Here is a 19722-nt window from a genome sequence, read left to right on the forward strand (position 1 = left end):
GTTGCGGTGTGAAATTCATGAGCACTGACGAAGGGATGATGCAGGATGAGGTCATCATGACTGATGTCTCACCTGTAGCCATGGACAAGAACGCGCGAAAAGTGACCAGAAAACTCCATTTCAGCAATAACAGAATCTTTTCTTTCCTTACATATGGGCGCTAGCATATTTCTTGATAACCCAGTCTGACATGGGTAACATTCGCGCCAATAATGTCCACCTGCAAGTTCATTTTCTTTCTGCGACAGTGAACAGAGTCGGGGCAAGGAGGTTGAAAGAGGGTTAGCATTCCCGGAAGACGTGATAAATAAAAGTGACGTCACAAGGAATAGAGAGTGCGGATCTCCGGATGAGAGAGTCGTGACGCAGGCATTCTCGGACTGAAATAGAAGACCTGATGTATCCTTACATTCCAGCAAAAGTCTCTAGTAATAGCTAGCATTGGCATGTCTGTAATAACCGGTCGGAGATCTCCCAGACAGCAATCGTAAAGTCCACTACATATAAGGGTCATATAACCTTCCACCCTTCCACGGAAAGAAAAGAAAGTCGAAGTTGGCAAGATAGGGGAAATATATTCCACAGAGGACTTGGCTGGCTATGGGAGTGTGCCCGGTCGCATGTGCCAATACATAATATTCACAAATTTTAACTTTTTTCAGCCAGAAGAAAGTTTGCAGTTGAGGTGATGACGCGAGATTTGGGGCCGACGTAAGAGGTTTACAGGAGAAGTGTAGATGTTGGTGTTATTATTTGTTTCTCTTTCTCTCAGCTTTGTGTGAATTCAAATGTTAGTTTTATTTCCCTTTTGTTTTTGCCATTCTTTCACGGTATGTTTGTGTTCATGGTGTGTCACGTGAATATTTTCATTGTCTCACTCTTATGTTCCAGTATCGACCTTAAAATCCCATGTCACTGGACTAATTCTAGCAGTGCTTGCTTTTATTTTACAGCGCCTCAGAGAGGGAGTTTCGCGCTGAATATCTCATTAGCTCTCTCCTGAGAACCTAAGTAACCCCTAAGCGCTTCCGCAAAAAGTAAAAGCCAGCACGGCTAGAAGTCTGCGAAGGAGGCTACCATGAGATTTTTTGCCAGAAACTATGCAACTTTTGAAGTTCTGTCCGCAATTGGTCTATGCTATCCATGGGTCAACGTATTCCACGTTACGTATTTGTGATGTAATCGTTGACCGCGTTCCTGAGCCCCGGGATAATGCAGAACCCTCTAGCAAAAAAAGGAGGACAAAAGCCATTCCCCAAATCTTTATTCATCAGTTCATGTATTTTCGAACACCTTTCTGGATTGGGGAGACCTCTTGCGATCACAATGTGCATTACATAATTCACGTATGGCTTTGCAAATTGCGTGAGTGAGCTGGAAAGAATCATACAAAACCATAAACAGTTCCGTTGTACATTAAAATGCAAAATACATATAATGATAAATGATAAAAATCTTTTACAGAGCTGGATGTTTTAAAACACTCTCTTCTCGTACAGTATATTGAATAATTCGTTGAGCTTTTCAAAGCAACTAATCACCAACCGAAGTTTTGGGTTTGCAACGCATACACTGTACCATAGCATAACACTTCACTGGTATTGTCTGTTTATCAGATAGAAAATTATCATATGCAAGACAATTAATAACATGAAAATGCTATTTCATTTCAGAACATCAGCAGCTTGAACTTTGTTTCCTCACCAGAAATAGTCCCATAGTACGGGAAATGAATTATACACCGTTGGATGCATATTCCTTTGTATCATATAACAATAAAAAGAATATGCTACAGTTAGATAAAAGTTCAGGCTCATGAAGTTATTAATCAATTGTCTTTCTTCACCTTCTGTCCTTGTTGCCCTCTCTTTTTCCTAAAAGCCAGACGACAGACGCACACTACCCCACCCACCACCACAGCTAGAACTGCTACAAATAAAGCTATGACGTCGAGCAGAAAATACTCGTGAAAGGGGATCTTGTGTGCGCGCGTGCGCAGATGAGGCAGTCCGCCATGCCTGATGAGGTGCTCTATCCACCACATGGCGCGGTCCATGGGCTTGGTGAGCTGGTCACTCAGGATCCGGGCGGCGCGGTCCACGTTCTCCTGGTAGCTGTGGACAGGGATAATGGTCTACCGTTAGTATGCACTGTACATTCGTGTTAACAGCGTTTGAACAGAGCGTAATGAAGAAGGATTTAACTTGGAATTCGTTCCATCACAAAAGAGTGGACACACCAAATCTTCAACAAGTCTTCTGGTCTTCTTCATGACAACTGGGGACTCAAAAACACGTGACCTTCCAAAATTCTAGATCTATATAGCCGGTATGACTGCCCTTCGGCGTAACACACCAGCTTCGCAGGCACGCGGCGCGGCAGCAGCTGGTTATATTACACCGAACGACCCAAATTGCTATGGCATAAGCAACGATATCGATTCAAAGTTGTCTGGCCCTTGTCGCAATATTCCAACAGGTGGTCAGGTTGCCAGGTTATGGTCTCACATATAATGGTAGAGACTATTGCTACTAACGCCTGCCCGCCCGAATACTGTAACATGACATGTACAAGCCGACACCACACCATACTTTGGTAATAAAGTCATATTGATATCTTCTCACCTTTTTGTTGATAACACGTGGTTGATTGCTTGAAGCAGTTCCTCTGTCGTCATGGTGAAGATGTCAAGTCTGACGCCCAACCCTCGTCCCACCACGCGGGCCACGTTGTCATGATGATCCACTGCGAGCGGGAGAGACACCATCGGCACCCCGTGGTTGACGGACTCGTACACACCGTTAGTTCCTCCGTGTGTGACGAACAGTTTCATCTTCTTGTGAGCTGTTGGATGAAGCAGCACAAAAGTGCATAACAGACAGAATAGTCGTCATCGGTTTCATAGGTTATTTGAAAGCAAGGTTCTACAGCAGAATGAAACTCTTTCTACCTGACATCCTTTCAAAGGAATCTAGAAATCAACATCAGTCATGAACTGAGACGAGGGTGGATACAACATCTTTAAATAATCACGTTTGGGGCCGCCTTCATCGTATCACAACGCCACCATGCGGCGGTGATGCAGTGATGCAGCGATGTTAATGGAGGCTGATGACAAATTGACGAAACGTTGGTAGGAAAAAACAAAACTTGTCCAAGCTTTAACGTACCCAGCAGGTCGACCTGTGGCACCCAGCTCATCGGCTTGACGTTGGGAGGAAATTTTACACTGCTCGGGTCGATGTCTGGCGCAAGCTTCCAGATTACCTTCTGGGGAACTTGTGCGAAGGCGTTCAGAATGACTTGTTCAATTCTCTCCGGCATGCCGGCGGTGGTGGAGCCCAAACTGAAGAGAATCACTCCTGCATCTCCAGAACTTTGCATGAAATCTTCTAGGTCCTAGAGTAGTAATAGAAACATGGGTAGTGGGATCGATAGGTATTCTTACTATTGAAGAGTATAGAAAGTACAAGGCGATATGGCACGGTCTAATGCTACGATCAATTTTGCACTGGTGCATGTAGACCTCCGAAGCCATATATTTGTCCAGATGGACGGCCGGATACCGGGAGGGCCCCTCTCGTTTTTTTCCCCGATTATGTCTATGGTCCCGGGTTGATATTAATTGCGATTAGAAATTATAAAAAAATGGGAGGCCCGGCCGTACCAAAAAAGAGCCCGGTAGCGAAAGGGTTTCCCACGGGTCCACGTAGGGGCCACGCCCGAAACAACCCGTAAACTACCCGGCGGGACCCCTTTCCCACTTGTGACCGTAGCATGATACCGACTTGTAATTAGTGGGGGTACACTAAGATAGCAGTTTATCTATATGTATGTTGGTATCATGATTTTAGCAAAATATCTGGTATTCTTTGGGATAACAGGTTGCAATCGATTTCGCAAAACAGGTTGTAAGTTGGTAGCGGCGCCCGTCCCGGTTCAATATACCCCTTTGAGTTAGATCTAAGTTTAAATTCTCCTCCGCAAGTAGTAGTGGTTTTGACGTGAAGCACCTTAGGAAGAGGCTTGGGATCAACAGAATTGTAGCCTGCTATGTTGACGACATTGGGCATGGTCGGCCTGGCGAACTCTACAGTGAAGTCTGCCACAGACAGCCACAGGTCCGTGTTGTACAGAAGCTCCTCTGTGTTGGTGTCGTTTCAAAAGTATTTGTGCACGATGAAGTCAAAAGCGGAACATTCTACACCATGATAGTACCTCGCTCCTAAGTAATAAAGTACGTTCTGTATTTTCTCCTTGAAGGTCATTTCCGTTAAGAATCCGCTGGGCATGACGGGCCAGTACGCCAGAGGGAAGGGGTTACCGGAGCCGAAGAGTAGTGAGGAAGAAGGCACATACACAATGGCGGACGGTAAGCCGAAATAACGCGCCAACACGGGACCACAGGGAAAATCAGGAGCGGTCGACAACACAACGTCATACTTGAGACCTTTGGCGGCTTGTTGGTCCAAATGAAGGAGTAGTGCTTCACAACTTTTGCTGCCCGCGGCTAGGTAGTTTTCGACCGCCGCCAACAAGTTGGTGTATTCTCCTTCCCAGTAGTGACCTTCGAAAGCACGTCCTGCTGCCAACGTCCCCGGCTCGCAAGGAGCGCCTTCGTACTTGACCTTGTCTTGTACAGGTGTGCTGATGAGGTGCTTGAAGACGTCGTCAGGCATCATCATAGTGACGGAATGCCCCCTGTCGGCCAGGGCACGTCCCAGCAGCCGGAGGGTCAGCCACGTGCTGTGTGGAAGTTGGTTGATGATAAGAATGTTGAAGCCTTCCTTTGTCGTGGTTTTACTGTCCATTCCTTGAACTTGTAGCTCAGAGGACAGAAGTAACAAGAAGACGAAGATGACGTCACGGACAGACATGGCCATGGCGATCTGATGATGACGTTACCTGGGTGAATGGGTGATCGGGATACAGCATTATGAAAAGTGAAAAGACGAACTTTTATTCACACACACACACACATACACACACACACACACACACGCACACACACATACACACGTGCGCGCGCACACACACACACGCACACACACACACACACACACACGCACACATCATCCGGAGATAAAGAGTGATGGAGATAATAGATGAAATAAAAAGTAACACGTTGTCGCGTGACACAATTCAATTCCCAACAGGTTTTCATACCTAGTAGTGTTTATTATATAAGTCAAACTTCACACTCAATCCTTTTGTCCGCCGATACCAGTGCCTAACCCTTTAATGATAAGCTGTTCCTTCCCATGTGCCCACTTCGAGTGACTGGTTAATGTTTAACAGGTGGTTTATGACAACAGTCAACATGTAACAATCGCACCGGATCCCACAGGGGATGTAGCCCCCCCCCCCCCGCCGGACTCCGAAGCCACAAAGTTAATGCCCAAAAATACACCCAAAATTAGCTCTTGAACTACCCGACAGGGCCCCCTTTTTCCAGTGCTAAGAAGGCCTTACATGTCTGACACTGACCTGACGTATATGCCATACTATATTACCATTGCCATACGTGTAAAATGCACATCTGCTACCACAGGTAGAGCTAACATCTATTATCATAATACCGGTACGTTTACGACGATTTCTCTAGCCATACTGATTTGACAAATTGTCAACGCATCATTTTCTCCAGTTACATGTTGCTGTTATAGGTTACCCTTGCCACTTCTTCTGTGTAAATTTTCTGCCACTCTTGTCCTGCTAAAAGCGTAATATTGTAATTGTAGCACGCCGCGGAATTACACGGCGAACGGGCGCGTGGTTGGGAGGGGGTACAAAATACCGGTAGGAAGAAACACGGCACAATTAACTGCCGCTATGTACATTTATACATCCTCTGATGTTCCTTCCTTTTCTGTCAGTAAATGCATAAAACATAAACCTGCATGAGCATACAAAATGTCATGAGAAAACGTATACTGTCAAGAATTTTCATTTAACTTCTGTCCGTCACAACCGCTATGACGTAACACTTCACTGCTAGCGTAGATATAAAAATGGCGGGAAAATGGCTGCGTACGTTCAATTTTGCCCATTCAGTCGTAGATTCGGCGTATTATGCAACGGTTCTTCACACTTTTACATGAGTCGTAGGTCACCAACAGAAATTCAAGATTGTTGTTGAATCATGTTCGTCTTGTGCCGTGAGCATGTGTAATTATGATCTATAAATTTGGCAATGAATGTGACAGTGTGTTCGTCCCACGACGAGCTGCCTACCCCGAAAAAGATACTGAAAACTTTTGGCCTTGTTGTCTTCGAATGCATTGTTATCGATGCTTTGTAAATGATGTATTGGACACCTAGATGTCTGAAGTGTGCACAGCTCAGAAATAACTATTGTTGCATGTGTAGATCTCTTTAAGTTCCAGTATTTTTAATCTACCGGTATAAGTCTTACTACCGGTTTTATGCCAATGCATGTTATCTGAGCACCTCTTTCCACAAACCAAAATGCACACCGTGTTCGCCAGGATTTAAGTATGGTTTTCACATATCCACGTTGATTAGCACCATAATCATGATTTGAATCGAATGTGTATTATACTGTTCTATATCATATCAGATTCTCTGACGTGGCTTACCTCATTAACAAATTGAACGTTAATGTTGTGGGTGACTCGTCCTGGAGGCGTGGAGATATATCTGTTTTTCCAGATGCTTGATCGATCTGTTGTTTACTCACACAGTTATTGCCCCTCTCCTTTCTAAATACTATAAAACACTTACCAAACTTACATAGTAGATGAATACCGTTGATATCAACATAGTAAACTTGTAACTACACGCACAAGTAAACATGTAACTACACGCACCTTATGAACAGGTATCCGTATATATGGACAACGAAAAAGGGTAAGGACGAATCGGCAAAGGACTGTTTTGCTCTTATTCCACTACTTAATAAGTAACCTATCTACAGATAGGAAACGCACAGAATGTGTATTATCCTGTTATTCATTAAACCAGTTAGACCAACTTAGATAGTCCATGATAAGTAATCAGCTTGGACGACAGGGTCTCAACCGCACCTCTTTTTGTCATAGCTGGCTAATCTCCAGAAGATTTACCTGTGGCATAAGATAGTAAAAAGCTGCCCAAGGATTGTAGCCGGTCCGAAGGAGTGTCCATTATCCACAAACACTAATTTGCCAGCTTATGATAATATCTTATGCCACCGTAGGATCTGCCTGGAGATTAATAATTGGCTACATACCTCTTAGCGATTACAACAAAGCTCACTTTCTGTGTAGATTTTCACTTTGCTATATTCTATCAACTATTTTGTCATTTTACATACGTAGACTAAAATGGTGACGCTCATTTTTGTTCCCGAGCAAAAGTCTCATTTATTGAACATTGACAATATATCTATCAGGCAAAAGAACTTCTGAAACTGATAATAAATGTTTTCTTCAACTACATGTAAGCTACGATTTACATTTTGTATTTCAGAATAGATCTATCATCAATCCATCTCTCACACTAGTTGAATGCTAATCACAAAGCGTAAGTCATAAATTTTGTATACCGTTGGAAATGATGTTATTTTGCAACAGTTATTCAATAGCAGCAAAAGAGCATAAGCAAATGTGTGTATCTCAAGAAAATCTTAATTGTCTTTCTTCTCCATCATCTGTACCTGTTGTTTCCCTCTTATTTTCCGGTAAGCCAGACGACAGACGCACACTACCCCACCTAACACAACAGTTAGAACTGTTACAAAGAAAGCTATGACGTCGAGCAGGAAATACTCGTAAAAGGGGATCTTGTGTGCGCGCGTGCGCAGATGAGGCAGTCCGCCGTGCCTGATGAGGTGCTCTATCCACCACATGGCGCGGTCCATGGGCTTGGTGAGCTGGTCACTCAGGATCCGGGCGGCGCGGTCCACGTTCTCCTGGTAGCTGTGGACAGGGATAATGGTGTACCGTTAGATTGTTTATGTCTGTACAATGGGGGTCTTAAGATTAAGGAGACTGTTCCTACTATTCAAGCAAGACTTCTTTACTGGGGCTGGCATTTTATTTCAGTTTCACCCAGGACAGATTGATTTTCGCGACGCCTTGTGCCCTTCTTGTCCCTCACCCTGACACACACTCTCAATCTCTCAAGACTTTGCTTTCGACCACTTTAAAGTTCAAGCCAAGGTCACGATCGGTGTTGGGTTGAGAGCAGCCTGGAGTCCATCCTACTTTCGCTCAAGTTCACTCCTCAGATCGCACCCAAGCAGAATATGACATCCCTGACTATCATAAGTTCCCCAAAATATATAGGAAATATAGTATATTGGCGCAGACAATTTCTAACGACTAGTAGGTAACCTTACCGACCTTGGATGACCTTGCTCATGTGATTTTAGTCCCAGTCATAGTCTGGAGAAGGTCAGGAAGCCACGATCGGCTTTGTGTGGCAGGGTTTAACAAAACAATATACTATTAAGCTGGCCTGGGTACCATCCTATTTCTACCGGGGCTCCTTACACTCACTTCCCTAAAAGTAACGAGTGTAAGGAGCCCCGGTAGAATATGGATAGTACCCAGGCTACTATTAAGCCTTGACCTAGAGCCCAAACACGGCTACGCCCCTCCCTTCCACTGTATCAGGCAGGCAACAAGCCGACACCATCTCACCTCTTTGTTGATAACACGTGGTTGATTGCCTGAAGCAGTTCCTCTGTCGTCATGGTGAAGATGTCGAGTCTGACGCCCAACCCTCGTCCCACGACGCGGGCCACGTTGTCGTGATGGTCGGCGGCGAGTGGCAGAGACACCATCGGCACCCCGTTGTTGACGGACTCGTACACGCCGTTAGTTCCTCCGTGTGTGACGAACAGTTTCATCTTCTTGTGAGCTGTTGGATGAAGCAGATAGAGGAAGAATGACTTTTTCTGAAAATGACTTTGTGTGCTATGGACCACATATGGTATACCGGTACATAGACGCCAAGGGCTCATCCCCATCTATACACCGAAATGCCCGAACGATCTTTTGTATTACGATTTTCAGCGAGGATATAGCAGGGATTTAAGACAATCTACAACAACCTTTGCCGTCACACCCACGACAAAGATTCTTGATGGCAAATGTGGAGGTCTTGGCACTTTGTTGTACCAAATCCTTGTGCTTTTTTTGATAGATTAGCCGAGAGACCGCCGGGCGCTACTCCGACGTCAAGTCGTGTAAAGTGGCTTTCTCAATAGCACAACATCGGTAGAAGGTAAAATCCCAGATACTTTTTTTTCTCAGCCAAACGCCCTAACCATTAAGCCACATCGACGCCACTTTTCGGCATCTTGTCACATCCACGGCTGTCCTGAGTTTGCCCTCAGTGTGCTATCTTATACCTGTCGTACGACGTAGGTGACGTCACATGGGAATTTTACTCTACACATACCTAGCAAATCATTCTGTGGCATCCAGCTCATCGGCTTGACGTTAGGAGGGAACTTCACACTGTTGGGGTCAGTGTCTGGAGGCATTTTCCAGATGACCTTCTGTGGAAGCTGTGCGAAAGCGTTCAGAAGGACCTGTTCTATCCTCTCCGGCATGCCTGCGGTGATGGAGCCCAAACTGAAGAGGATCACTCCTGCATCTCCGGAACTTTGCATGAAATCTTCTAAGTCCTATAATAGCAATAGATAAAACAGCAACTATAAAGCATAAGTGATGGCAATGACAGGTGTTGTTACCATTTATTTAGACGGCCTACCAAAAGGTGCTGTTTAATGATACGGTCATATTTGCCGTAGGTCCGAATGCATTCAAGCCGGAACTAAAATATAGACGATGGCAAGGGAGATGGTTTGTGGGGTGTGCATTGCTGCCATTGGGACCAAGACATTACTGTCATTGGGTATAGGGCATTTCTGCGTTTGTTTGTACGTATACTGAAACTTGTAATGTTGCGGCATTGACAATGGTAGAAGCATGACGACGAAAAGAGTCTGGGCTTTTATAACATTGCAGGATGAACATAGGATTAAGATACAGTTGAGTTTGATACAGTTATTCAATACATCATTTGTCTACAGATGCTTTTGAATGTTATCTCCTAAGTTTATGTACCTTTGGAAGAGGCTTGGGATCAACAGAATTGTAGCCCGCTATGTTGACGACATTGGGCATGGTCGGCCTGGCGAACTCTACAGTGAAGTCTGCCACAGACAACCACAGGTCCGTGTTGTACAGAAGCTCCTCTGTGTTGGTGTCGTTTGAAATGTATTTGTGCACGATGAAGTCAAAAGCGGAACATTCTACACCATGATAGTACCTCGCTCCTAAGTAGTAAAGAACGTTCTGTATTTTCTCCTTGAATGTCATTTCCGTTAAGAATCCGCTGGGCATGACGGGCCAGTACGCCAGAGGGAAGGGGTTACCGGAGCCGAAGAGTAGTGAAGAAGCAGGTACATACACAATGGCGGACGGTAAGCCGAGATAACGCGCCAAAACGGGCCCACAGGGAAAGTCAGGGGTAGTTGACAGCACAACGTCATACTTGAGACCTTCGGCGACTTGTCGGTCCAAGTGAAGAAGTATCGCTTCACAACTTTTGCTGCCCGCGGCCAGAAAGTTATCGACGGTTTCCAACAAGTTGGTGTATTCTCCTTCCCAGTAGTGACCTTCAAAAGCACGCCCTGCTGCCAACGTCCCCGGCTCGCAAGGAGCGCCTTCGTACTTGACCTTGTCTTGTACAGGTGTGCTGATGAGATGCTTGAAGACGTCGTCAGGCATCATCATAGTGACGGAATGCCCCCTGTCGGCCAGGGTACGTCCCAGCAACCGGAGGGTCAGCCACGTGCTGTGTGGAGTTTGTTCAACGATGAGAATGTTGGAGCCTTTCTTTTTCGCGGTTTTACTGCCCGTTCCTTGAACTGTTAGTTCAGAGGACAGAAGTAACAAGAAGACGAAGATGACGTCACGAAGAGACGTGGCCATGGCCATGTGATGATGATGTTACCTGGATGAAGGACAACCAAGATTTAACATCATCAAAGTAAAGAGGACGAATGAAAATCAATTTGAAGTTAGTATAGGTCTAGATATACTACACGGATTGTGTTTATATTGACCTTTAAATCTACCTGGCTTTGATTGTCATTGCCTGTGTTTTTTTTCGTTTACGACCGACTAAGTAGCCTGGTGTCCAGCCGTACTACACGTACTAGCTCCCGAGTCTCTTCTGTCTTGCGGACTGGACGGAAGAGACTCGTGAGCTGTAATGCGGCTGGATACCAGGCTACCGACTAAGGTCTGGCCACTCCCTACACTCTCTCCTACACACTGTGATAAGCTGTCCCCTGCCATTTTGCTGGTTAATGTTTAACAGGTGGTTTCTCAGCACGCCACGTCTAAGTGTAAGGCTAGGGTAGACCTCACGCATGTGACATACTTTACACACTAACATCGAACAATAGCATTGCAACGTTGCCTATTTTATCAGATTTGTCTTAGTATGTTGGCTTATCTCAACACATTTTTCCGAAGCTGTGGTCGCCCTTCACAAACAAGTATGACTTCGATGAAGCTCGGTTTCCGGCTGTGCAGTGTATACTACTGGATAGAAAAATCAACCTGAACGTCTTACCGTTTTGTGGCTAGCGACCTTCGTTCTGAAAACTTGATGAATCTCACACCTCGCATTTATAACTCGACAGGTTCCTACCTGACTACAGGTGACTGGTCCATGTCGAAACATCCCCCAACATATATCTACAAACGTTCCATGTAAACAATAACCCACTAGAAGAAGGTGAAGGATGATCACCCCGTACCTTTTGATTTATGTACTCGTATCTACAACTACTGCAAAGAACAACACAGCTTCGGACAGCTAACGTTACATGTAATAGGTATCGTGACGTTACTCTGGGCGGTGAGTTCGTCCATAATCTGTTACATTTACGACGTCAGGGTCTCAGCCTCGACCCTTCTAGTTAATCATGAATATATATCCACTGATGTTTGACCCTACTAATATACGTGCGTTACTAGGTATATCCTACAAACTATTTTGACATATTTTCAAAGATCCTGAAGCATCCACGTGAAGGTATTTCCTAACCTTTACGAAGAGACTAGCGTCACGGAGAAGTTGGTGAGTACACCATGCCAAGTCTGGTGCGAATCACTTGGAAGGACCAGTACGCAAGACTATAATCTACTTTAATGCTAACGACCGAATATATAGTGGACTGTGACCAGCTTTATCAGGGTTACTCAAATATGTGCAATTCATATGAATACCCCTCTTGACCGATGACATTGACAAACAGTCCAAAGCTACAAACGTGTAAAAGACATACCAGCGTGGATAGGAATAGAGGGGTGGTTGAAAGGCATAACTTGGCCTCTAAGCAAGCTAAGTCCTCTAGTTGCCACTATAGGCTACTTTGGGCGCAAAAACAGTAGCAAAACATTTGTTCTTACGAGGTGAATTAGGCAGCCCACGGGAGAACAACTTGAAGGTTAGTCCAAGGACGTAGATGATGTCAACAGACACAACAGCAGACTCGGCGTACTGAGCGAATGTTTTCTGGTCGGCTACCTCCACTAACAAACTATTCACCCATGCATTTTGGCCACTTTCTTAGTATCATTCTTTCAGCACCCGAAGGATACAGACGGAGACTACGTTTGGCAGCCAGTTTCACCTGGTATCTATATTAAACTCAGTCAGTTGGCTTGGGCTTTGAGTACTCGTATCGCGCTGGCAAAGGCCGCTGGGCTCAAGAGTTCATGGACTCGATCGGTTCATCCATTTCAAAATGTTCAACAGATTCCATATGTAGAAAGCTAGTACTAGTATGTAAAAAAAAAAACAGTCAAGAATACCTACCTTGAACTTGAACGGAGTCTTGTACAGGTAGCCACGTCAGGTTGGGTGTGTGATTTTTCCCCACCCGTATACGTACTTCAGTTGTGAAATGTCTAAACAGGGCAAACCTGGCGCTACGTATGCTGTTCTTCAGGTCTTAGCATGTTCATTGACTACTTCAGAGTTGGAGTTTTACAACTTAACTTTGAATGTTGATTGGTCATTTCCTTAGACTGTCAACAGAACGTCACCGGGTTTGTTGTGGCGTGACCAAATAGACGGTTCGCCATTGGTCGCGGTCACCTGGTGGACACGCCCCTCGGCGCATGGCGTCGTCTTTAACTCTTGTCACTCATTTCTTGGGAATAAATCTGTCGACTTGTCAGGTGTGTACGTAGTGTCACCTACAGGTCACCACCGGGCAGCAGACAGGTGAGGTTTTATTGTTGCCTTTGAGGTAGAGGTAGAAAGGTCGGACATTCCCAGCCGGTCATAGTTACGTACGTGATACTAGAAGCATTAATCGGCATTCGTTTCATAGTACAACTATTAACATTCAGAGTCAGTCATGGTTACGCATACGGTAAAGCCATTGCAAATGTATCTAGCCTATGGTACAGCTTCCCTGTATCTGTTCCCGAAAAAAAATCGAAATACAACTTTCAAACTCTTTATCGAACAATCGAGCGTGCACATAAAAAGTACATGCATAGTCGTATACAATGTTTACTACCTATTACTGTATTAGTAGGCATACACATACAGTGTACTTACTGTTAACGTTATTCATACAGGTAGATCAGTACCTTCCAATTGTTAGATTATTTTGTTAGCGATAGTTAGTTCCATTTCCATCTATATCTGCCATACTAGTCTTGCAATCACGGAATTCCTCTTTGTATACAAATGATGAAGTCAAGGTCAAGTTTTACAAGCATATTATGTTAAGTCCTTTATGGGGGTTGGATATGACATTATGACAACATTTATCAAGTACCATGCAGACATTTTGAAGCAGTACATTCTACATATTTACTACAAAAAAAATGCAATAAAGACTCAAGTGTTACGCGTGGATGGAGAATACAATACACATATCACGAGGTGCACGAGCTACATGGAGACGAGAAGGCATTTTCAGCCCGAGTCTCTACCGGACTTTGTTTGATAGCTTGTTCATCAGTGCCAGCGACTTCCAGTGACTCCTCTGCAATTTATTCGCCATATTTGTCTACTTTATATCATGTCCTTGACCCAACAAATAAGCTGACCGAGACATTCGTGCCGTATACGCATGAGCATTTGCTGAACGACATAAGACATTATCTTGTAATTTTGTCTAAAAAATGATGTTGCCAGATGCACGGCATATGTATATGAGTATGTATCAACAGGAGTTTTTGGTCAAGTTGTATCATGATCATGTGAAAGTGGCACCTCGTACATAGGCGGATGAACTGAACTGAACTGTAACGTTATGTATGTAAATGAGTGTATGTGTGTAACGTTATGTATGGACAAGCGTGTAAATTCTAAACTTTCTGATTCTTCTTATACTAGTCCCACATAGGATTGAGAGTGTGTGGCATGTAAGATTGACCCAACTTGCTGCAAAGAAAATATGACTATCAGCATAGCTTGTTCACTGAGGACGCCTAGTAACAATAAGACTAAGTGCATATATAGGGACACGTAGCCCGACACTGCATTGCTATGAACCACGTCACCAGGCTGGATGGCGTTTTAGCCATTAACGTGGATTGGGATAAATACATTTGTACAAGGAAGTAGAGTTCCATTTGTATCGATAGCTGTCGTCGTATAATAACGATATATTCTTCACAACTGCTTTTTTTCAGAGGAGGGCTGGAATGAGTCTCGTATCTTTGTAATGGCATGTCGTCGGTTTTTATTGCACTCTGTTCGTTGTTGCTACCCATAGTCTGGTGAAAATGATAGGGACGCATCATCGATATCTTCAGCAATGCAAGCAAGGACAGTAGGTATAACATCCATTTCCTGATGTAGCCCATCATTAGATGGATGTTGCACCTTTTATCATTGCGTGCAGTGCAGAAGATGTCATGACCTTTCTACGTCATTGAATATTTCTCAGAATGGAATATGACGTTAGCCTTTCAAGATGCATGTAAGTCTACCCCAGTGTAAAAAGTGAACGTTCGAGACTACATTGAAATATGAGCCTACAATTTCAGATGAAATTCTACGTTTACTGACGAAACTGAACATATTTTCATTGCATCCTCAATATAGTCATGATGGCACCCAGACAACATGGTCTGTCATGGGTTCTTCCTTCCATAACGTTATACATTTGTTACTTTGACTGCATTAGTGTATGACGTGCATGTAGACGCACCAATAACGTTGGTCATCATTCTACAAACCCCTCATTCTTCGGCGGATACCATCTGCTGATGACCGGACTAAGTCTGTACAAGCCCTCTACATCCCCCTGTTGATCAATGACGCACTTTACTCCAGCTTTACGCATTGGAAGCAGGCCACGTGTGCATCCGGTTGCCTGTAGGGGGCAATATTTCACCTGCCATGATACGTCCACACTTTACATGTACAACCGTTTGATCAAATAAAAGTAGAAATTGTCATATAGAAGCAAAAAAAAAATACATCTAGGTCTCAGTTCTAGATCTGTCGACTATTCTGACTTTCAAGACGTCATTGAACCATTTGTTTATTTATCTGTCTGTGTTGCCTCAACATTACATACAGCCAAAGTCGCCCACCTATATTATCTAGCTCTAACTACGTGTAGCCTCGGGCGGACTCGAAGGTTAGTGCTTCTGACTAATGACATTAGCAGCTGGGGTGCACTCACTGTGACTTCAACTATTCATTACTAGTCTTTCCCGTTCTTGAGTCATTGAAAGGTCCCACAAGAAAGGTTAATTGAATGAGGCTGCATTGCTTGCTCATTTAGGCCTACGTCACATTTCCTACCCGGAGCCCGGCCGGGCTGTTTGTGGAAACGATAAATTAAAGTTTATGCTAATGAATATGCACAAGGCATGCCGTTGAATTATTTTTGGTTTGTTCGGTGTTTTTGTTGTCTTTTATATCGTTCTTATCGTTCCCTAAAGCTACCCGGCCGGGCCCCTTTGTGGAAATGTGACGTTAGCCTTAAAGGGAAGAAATTTATAAAAAAAAAAAAAGAATGAATGCTAATTATTTTATTTGGAAACACCACAAGCGCCGATTGCGCACGATATCACACTCACAAAGGACGTTATATATAATCATAACGTCCTTGGGAACACAAAAGAGAACAGGACAAGAAATAATTACGTTCAACGGTGCCCTGACTTGGAGAAAGGTCTAAAACCGAGTCGTACGATTTCTGGACCATTGTTTGCGCAGTTACACTATGCAGGAGATATTCCGCGAGGGTCATTAGCTGTCCAGTATGCTGTTGAAGTACAAGCAAAAGAAATGGAAAATTTAAATCATCTTGGTTGCAAACTGCATGCACGGCTGAAGTTCTAGGCCTTCACCTTTCTATCTTGGTATGCCTGCAAGTGGCGGGCCTGGTGTGCGCGGTGCATGCCGGGAGGTAACACGGATGCAGGGACAAGGTGCGGCGGCGCTCCTGACGTCCAAAACAGCACCACAAACTGTTGGAATTCAGACATAACCGCCGCCCTCTTCTGCTCTGGCTGCCTCAGCATCGGCCTAGATCGTCCAACGTGGCCCCCCTCGGACGGATCTTGTGAGAATGGGTGAGTTTTGTTGTTGTTTGTTCGGGTAAAGTCGAAGTAAACAGCCACCGCGTTAGGGGTCACTCATCGACCCAGTTATGGAGGACTTCGCTCCCGCCGCTCCAGTCGGGGTTAACCGAGGCCTTTCCCCGCATGAACCCGACAGGGATGTCCCCACAAGCACCGATTGCGCACAATATCGCAGTATATGAGATGCTGGTGATTATAAATGCACGCCTGAATATATTTTGTGGGAAATCTCGGCGAAATAAGCCGATGTGGCTGTGTCTGGGAGGTTGACCTCAGACAACCCTTGTGAACTGACTGTGAACCCAGCGCAAAAATGGCGGTCTCTATGGCCGGGATCGTCTGCGGACGGCCTGACCACCGGAACATCACATTATTTACGCCACATTTCCTGCCTTCCCTCACCCTTTTCTCTACCATTTCCCTCAGTTTGTACCCTGTGTGTGCGGGCGGTTATGCGTTGTGCCCGTGTGGCCGCGTTGTTACGTGTCTGGGGTGAAATAGCGAGGCTTGTCCCGTGGAAGTTTCCCTCAGATGACCCCGAGCTCAGTCGCAGGCCATTACAAAGGCGCTCCGCCCACTTGAAAACGTCCTTTGGACCGTATGTAACGCTGGAGTTTTAATATTTCACAAATGCCAGACATCTTTGTGCTTCCCGTGTGCCGAGCACAAATCGCTGGCACGCCATCTTGGGGAAGAGAGAACGCCCATACTTTTTTACGGCTAGGTCTTTTTGTATAATTCTATGCCGTGTATTTGGACTGTCCTTTATAAATGCAGAGCTGAGATTCGGTTGCTCGGACCTCGGGCAGTGACAGGCAAGCATGCATGTAAATAGTCCACATGTCACAGTGCATTTATCTTTCTCACAGTATTGGCGTATGATTCTTTCTAAATGTGCATGTTAGAACAGTGCTGGAGCAGAGACAAACATTAATCATTCATACTCATGTACTGTAATTATGGCAATATGGTAAGATCCCCAATGAGCTAAACAAATTTGTTAAGTGGATTTTTTGCCAACTCCCTTTGAAGAACAAGCCACTTCTCCCCCAAGTGCTATTTTTTGCATTGATTGTTCTCCAATCCAGCTTTCAAAACAGTCTATTGTATTGTGATTTTTCTTTCATGAGCATGTCATTGGCATTGACCATCCAGATGGCTCGCTTACAATGGCTAGGTTTTCCTATGTCTGAATTTCATACAAACTCAAAGTAATACTATAAATTCTAGTTCATTTCAGGGATAGAAAATAAAGCAATCACATACCCTTATCTAAATGTGGCATTCGAGTTAAACATTGGCCTGTTGAAAGTACATTTTGTGTATTTTTCTTTGGTTTAGCACCTTGTGTGTCCAATATTCAATGGCCAGATGGGAGGGGGCTTTTGGCTTGTATCCAGTTTGTTGTCCATGGTGGCCAGTAGGCCCTGGTCTTTCCAGCATTTGTAGGCACTGGTCTTTAGCCTGAGTACCATCCTCTGTAGTGACCGTTGGCTCAATCTTTCCATGCGAAAGGATTGAGCCAGCGGCCACTATAGAGTCAATAATAGAGGATGGTACTCAGGCCAACTTGTCTTTCCATCTTTTCACAAAAGGAGTCCAATTTGTCATCTGTAAAATGTTAGAAGGTGTAGTACTGATTCTTTAGGTAAATCTTGGAACAGTATTCCTGCCAGAGGGGCGTCTTGGCACCTTTGAATAATCGCCAGGCAGATCTACTAGTGGTATAAGGAGTGTAGCGGGCCAAGGACTCGAAGGAGTGTTCTGAGCTACAGTTGATGTTTGATATTATTTTTTTATGATCATTCTGCCCAGTTTTCTGATTGCTACTCTCTTTTTGACTGTGGCACTAACAGGATAACTGACTGGCTCATTCTAGTAGAAACACTGTCTATGAATCAAAGGGAACACAGAATTCCTGTGGGTAAGAGGTTGAGCCTCCTGACCGCTCCAGTTGTAGAGGAAGCCCTGGAGATTTAATTGTGTTTTCAAACCTTTGCTATGCGGGATCTCAGAAAGGCAGCTTGAATAAGGGTTGTGTCACAAGCAGCACATGTACAAACTGAGATAAGCCAAACAACATCTTTATTTGGCATGAAAAAGGGGGGTTGAACAGAAGAGTCTACATGCTCACTTTCCTTCTCATCCCACTCCCTTGATGAGAAATTCTGGCTGTGCTTTGTGCATGCTGGTTTCAAAGCAAGGCACATTAGAATTATTCAACAGTGACATACATATTAGTTGTTTTTTTTTGTTATGGCCAATGGTGATACAGTTATATACCAGCTGATTAGAACCCACACACATACCTATTCAGATACATCTACTCATACCCATAACATACACATGCATATACTGATACACAATATTACACATACACACTTCATACACATACATATACTTTTCCCTATTGGTATATCCTGTGTGGACAGATTTATGCCAATGTTGTATAGCACAATTCAATGAACCTTGTATTCGAGGTGAAGAGATACCATTTGAGTCCTTCCTTTCCTACCTGAAAAGGATTTATTTTACATAAGAATAGAATCTAAGACAGTAAGATATATTTAATCACAAGCATATTGTTTAGAACTGAAATTTTCTTCTTTGCATAGTGTATGGGTCTGTAGTGATCTGCAGAGCAGTGATATCGCTGCAATATGAGCAAACACACTGAGTTGCTTTTAGCCAGGGTGCTATTTATGGCAGTGGTGATAATGTATCAGTCCCAATGTTTATATACTTAAGGTTTTGAAGCAAGGAGTTGTGACAGATTTGACATAGTTCAATATATAGCAAGGCGAGTTGGTCTCCTCAAAAGTGCAGCCTTCCATCTTTTTTTATTGAAGAACCACAACTTTGTTAGTAAAAATTCTGTAGGTGTACGTCACAGAAATCAAATTGATTGCAGTAGAATTAAATTTCTGAGGATGAAACCTCCCATGGGAGTCCCAAACTACATTTGATTGTAGATGTGATGCCATGTCATGTGATTGGGTTTCAGTTGGGTCTAGTGATAGTTGAGTTTGTTGTTTCGCATCAAGGAATACTCCGGCTAGATTTTCTTATGATTAATTTCTAACAGAATGAGTACAATATTTTGTTTGTACATTTATCACTTTGGTTT

At 44.1% G+C, this 19722-nt stretch overlaps 4 protein-coding genes across 7 annotated transcripts in view; 1 reads left to right on the plus strand and 3 right to left on the minus strand.

The window, feature by feature from the left end:
• Positions 1-1249: 1249 nt before the first annotated feature.
• Positions 1250-7055, minus strand: LOC118421439 (UDP-glucuronosyltransferase 2B15-like). Of its 3 annotated transcripts, none has more exons than XM_035828725.1 (5): positions 6831-7055; positions 4014-4905; positions 3171-3399; positions 2625-2844; positions 1250-2114 (listed from the first exon to the last, which is right to left on the minus strand). In XM_035828725.1, exons 2-5 carry the CDS (start codon positions 4071-4073, stop codon positions 1829-1831), a joined length of 795 nt encoding a protein of 264 aa, XP_035684618.1. In that variant the 5' UTR covers positions 4074-4905; positions 6831-7055; the 3' UTR covers positions 1250-1828. The 3 variants fall into 3 exon arrangements, with proteins under 3 accessions (XP_035684618.1, XP_035684619.1, XP_035684620.1); XM_035828726.1 differs by lacking the exon at positions 6831-7055 and adding an exon at positions 6600-6773; XM_035828727.1 differs by lacking the exon at positions 4014-4905 and having other exon boundaries at positions 6831-7053.
• LOC118421774 (UDP-glucuronosyltransferase 1-2-like) lies at positions 4161-4883 on the minus strand. The gene has a single exon (XM_035829276.1). The coding sequence runs from the start codon at positions 4881-4883 to the stop codon at positions 4161-4163; it is 723 nt and encodes a 240-aa protein (XP_035685169.1).
• A 413-nt stretch (positions 7056-7468) lies between the features above and the next one.
• On the minus strand, positions 7469-13519 carry LOC118421438 (UDP-glucuronosyltransferase-like). The gene is made up of 5 exons (XM_035828723.1): positions 12850-13519; positions 10080-10971; positions 9409-9637; positions 8646-8865; positions 7469-7919 (listed from the first exon to the last, which is right to left on the minus strand). The coding sequence occupies exons 2-5, from the start codon at positions 10953-10955 to the stop codon at positions 7628-7630; spliced, it is 1617 nt and encodes a 538-aa protein (XP_035684616.1). The 5' UTR covers positions 10956-10971; positions 12850-13519; the 3' UTR covers positions 7469-7627.
• Positions 13520-16382: 2863 nt separating this feature from the next.
• The window catches only part of LOC118420665 (retinoic acid receptor RXR-alpha-B-like), a 40865-nt gene continuing 37525 nt past the window's right edge, over positions 16383-19722 (plus strand). The window contains exon 1 of one of the 2 annotated variants that reach the window (XM_035827553.1): positions 16383-16586. In XM_035827553.1, the coding sequence (XP_035683446.1) occupies positions 16583-16586 (4 nt within the window). In that variant the 5' untranslated portion in view covers positions 16383-16582. The remainder of the gene's footprint in view (positions 16587-19722) is intronic. The other variant, XM_035827557.1, reaches the window with a different exon arrangement.

The sequence above is a fragment of the Branchiostoma floridae genome, chromosome 8 (assembly GCF_000003815.2).
Source record: "Branchiostoma floridae strain S238N-H82 chromosome 8, Bfl_VNyyK, whole genome shotgun sequence".
Lineage (NCBI taxonomy): Eukaryota > Metazoa > Chordata > Leptocardii > Amphioxiformes > Branchiostomatidae > Branchiostoma > Branchiostoma floridae.

Coding starts and splice junctions, on each gene's coding strand:
- LOC118421438 (XM_035828723.1), bottom strand. CDS start 10,955: ATGGCCATGGCCACGTCTCTTCGTGACGTCATCTTCGTCTTCTTGTTA. Junction 9,638..10,079: donor ATCCCAAGCCTCTTCCAAAG/GTACATAAACTT, acceptor TTGCTATTATAG/GACTTAGAAGATTTCATGCA. Junction 7,920..8,645: donor CACGTGTTATCAACAAAGAG/GTGAGATGGTGT, acceptor CCCTGTCCACAG/CTACCAGGAGAACGTGGACC.
- LOC118421774 (XM_035829276.1), bottom strand. CDS start 4,883: ATGGCCATGTCTGTCCGTGACGTCATCTTCGTCTTCTTGTTACTTCTG.
- LOC118421439 (XM_035828725.1), bottom strand. CDS start 4,073: ATGCCCAATGTCGTCAACATAGCAGGCTACAATTCTGTTGATCCCAAG. Junction 2,845..3,170: donor GCCACAGGTCGACCTGCTGG/GTACGTTAAAGC, acceptor TTCATCCAACAG/CTCACAAGAAGATGAAACTG. Junction 2,115..2,624: donor CACGTGTTATCAACAAAAAG/GTGAGAAGATAT, acceptor CCCTGTCCACAG/CTACCAGGAGAACGTGGACC.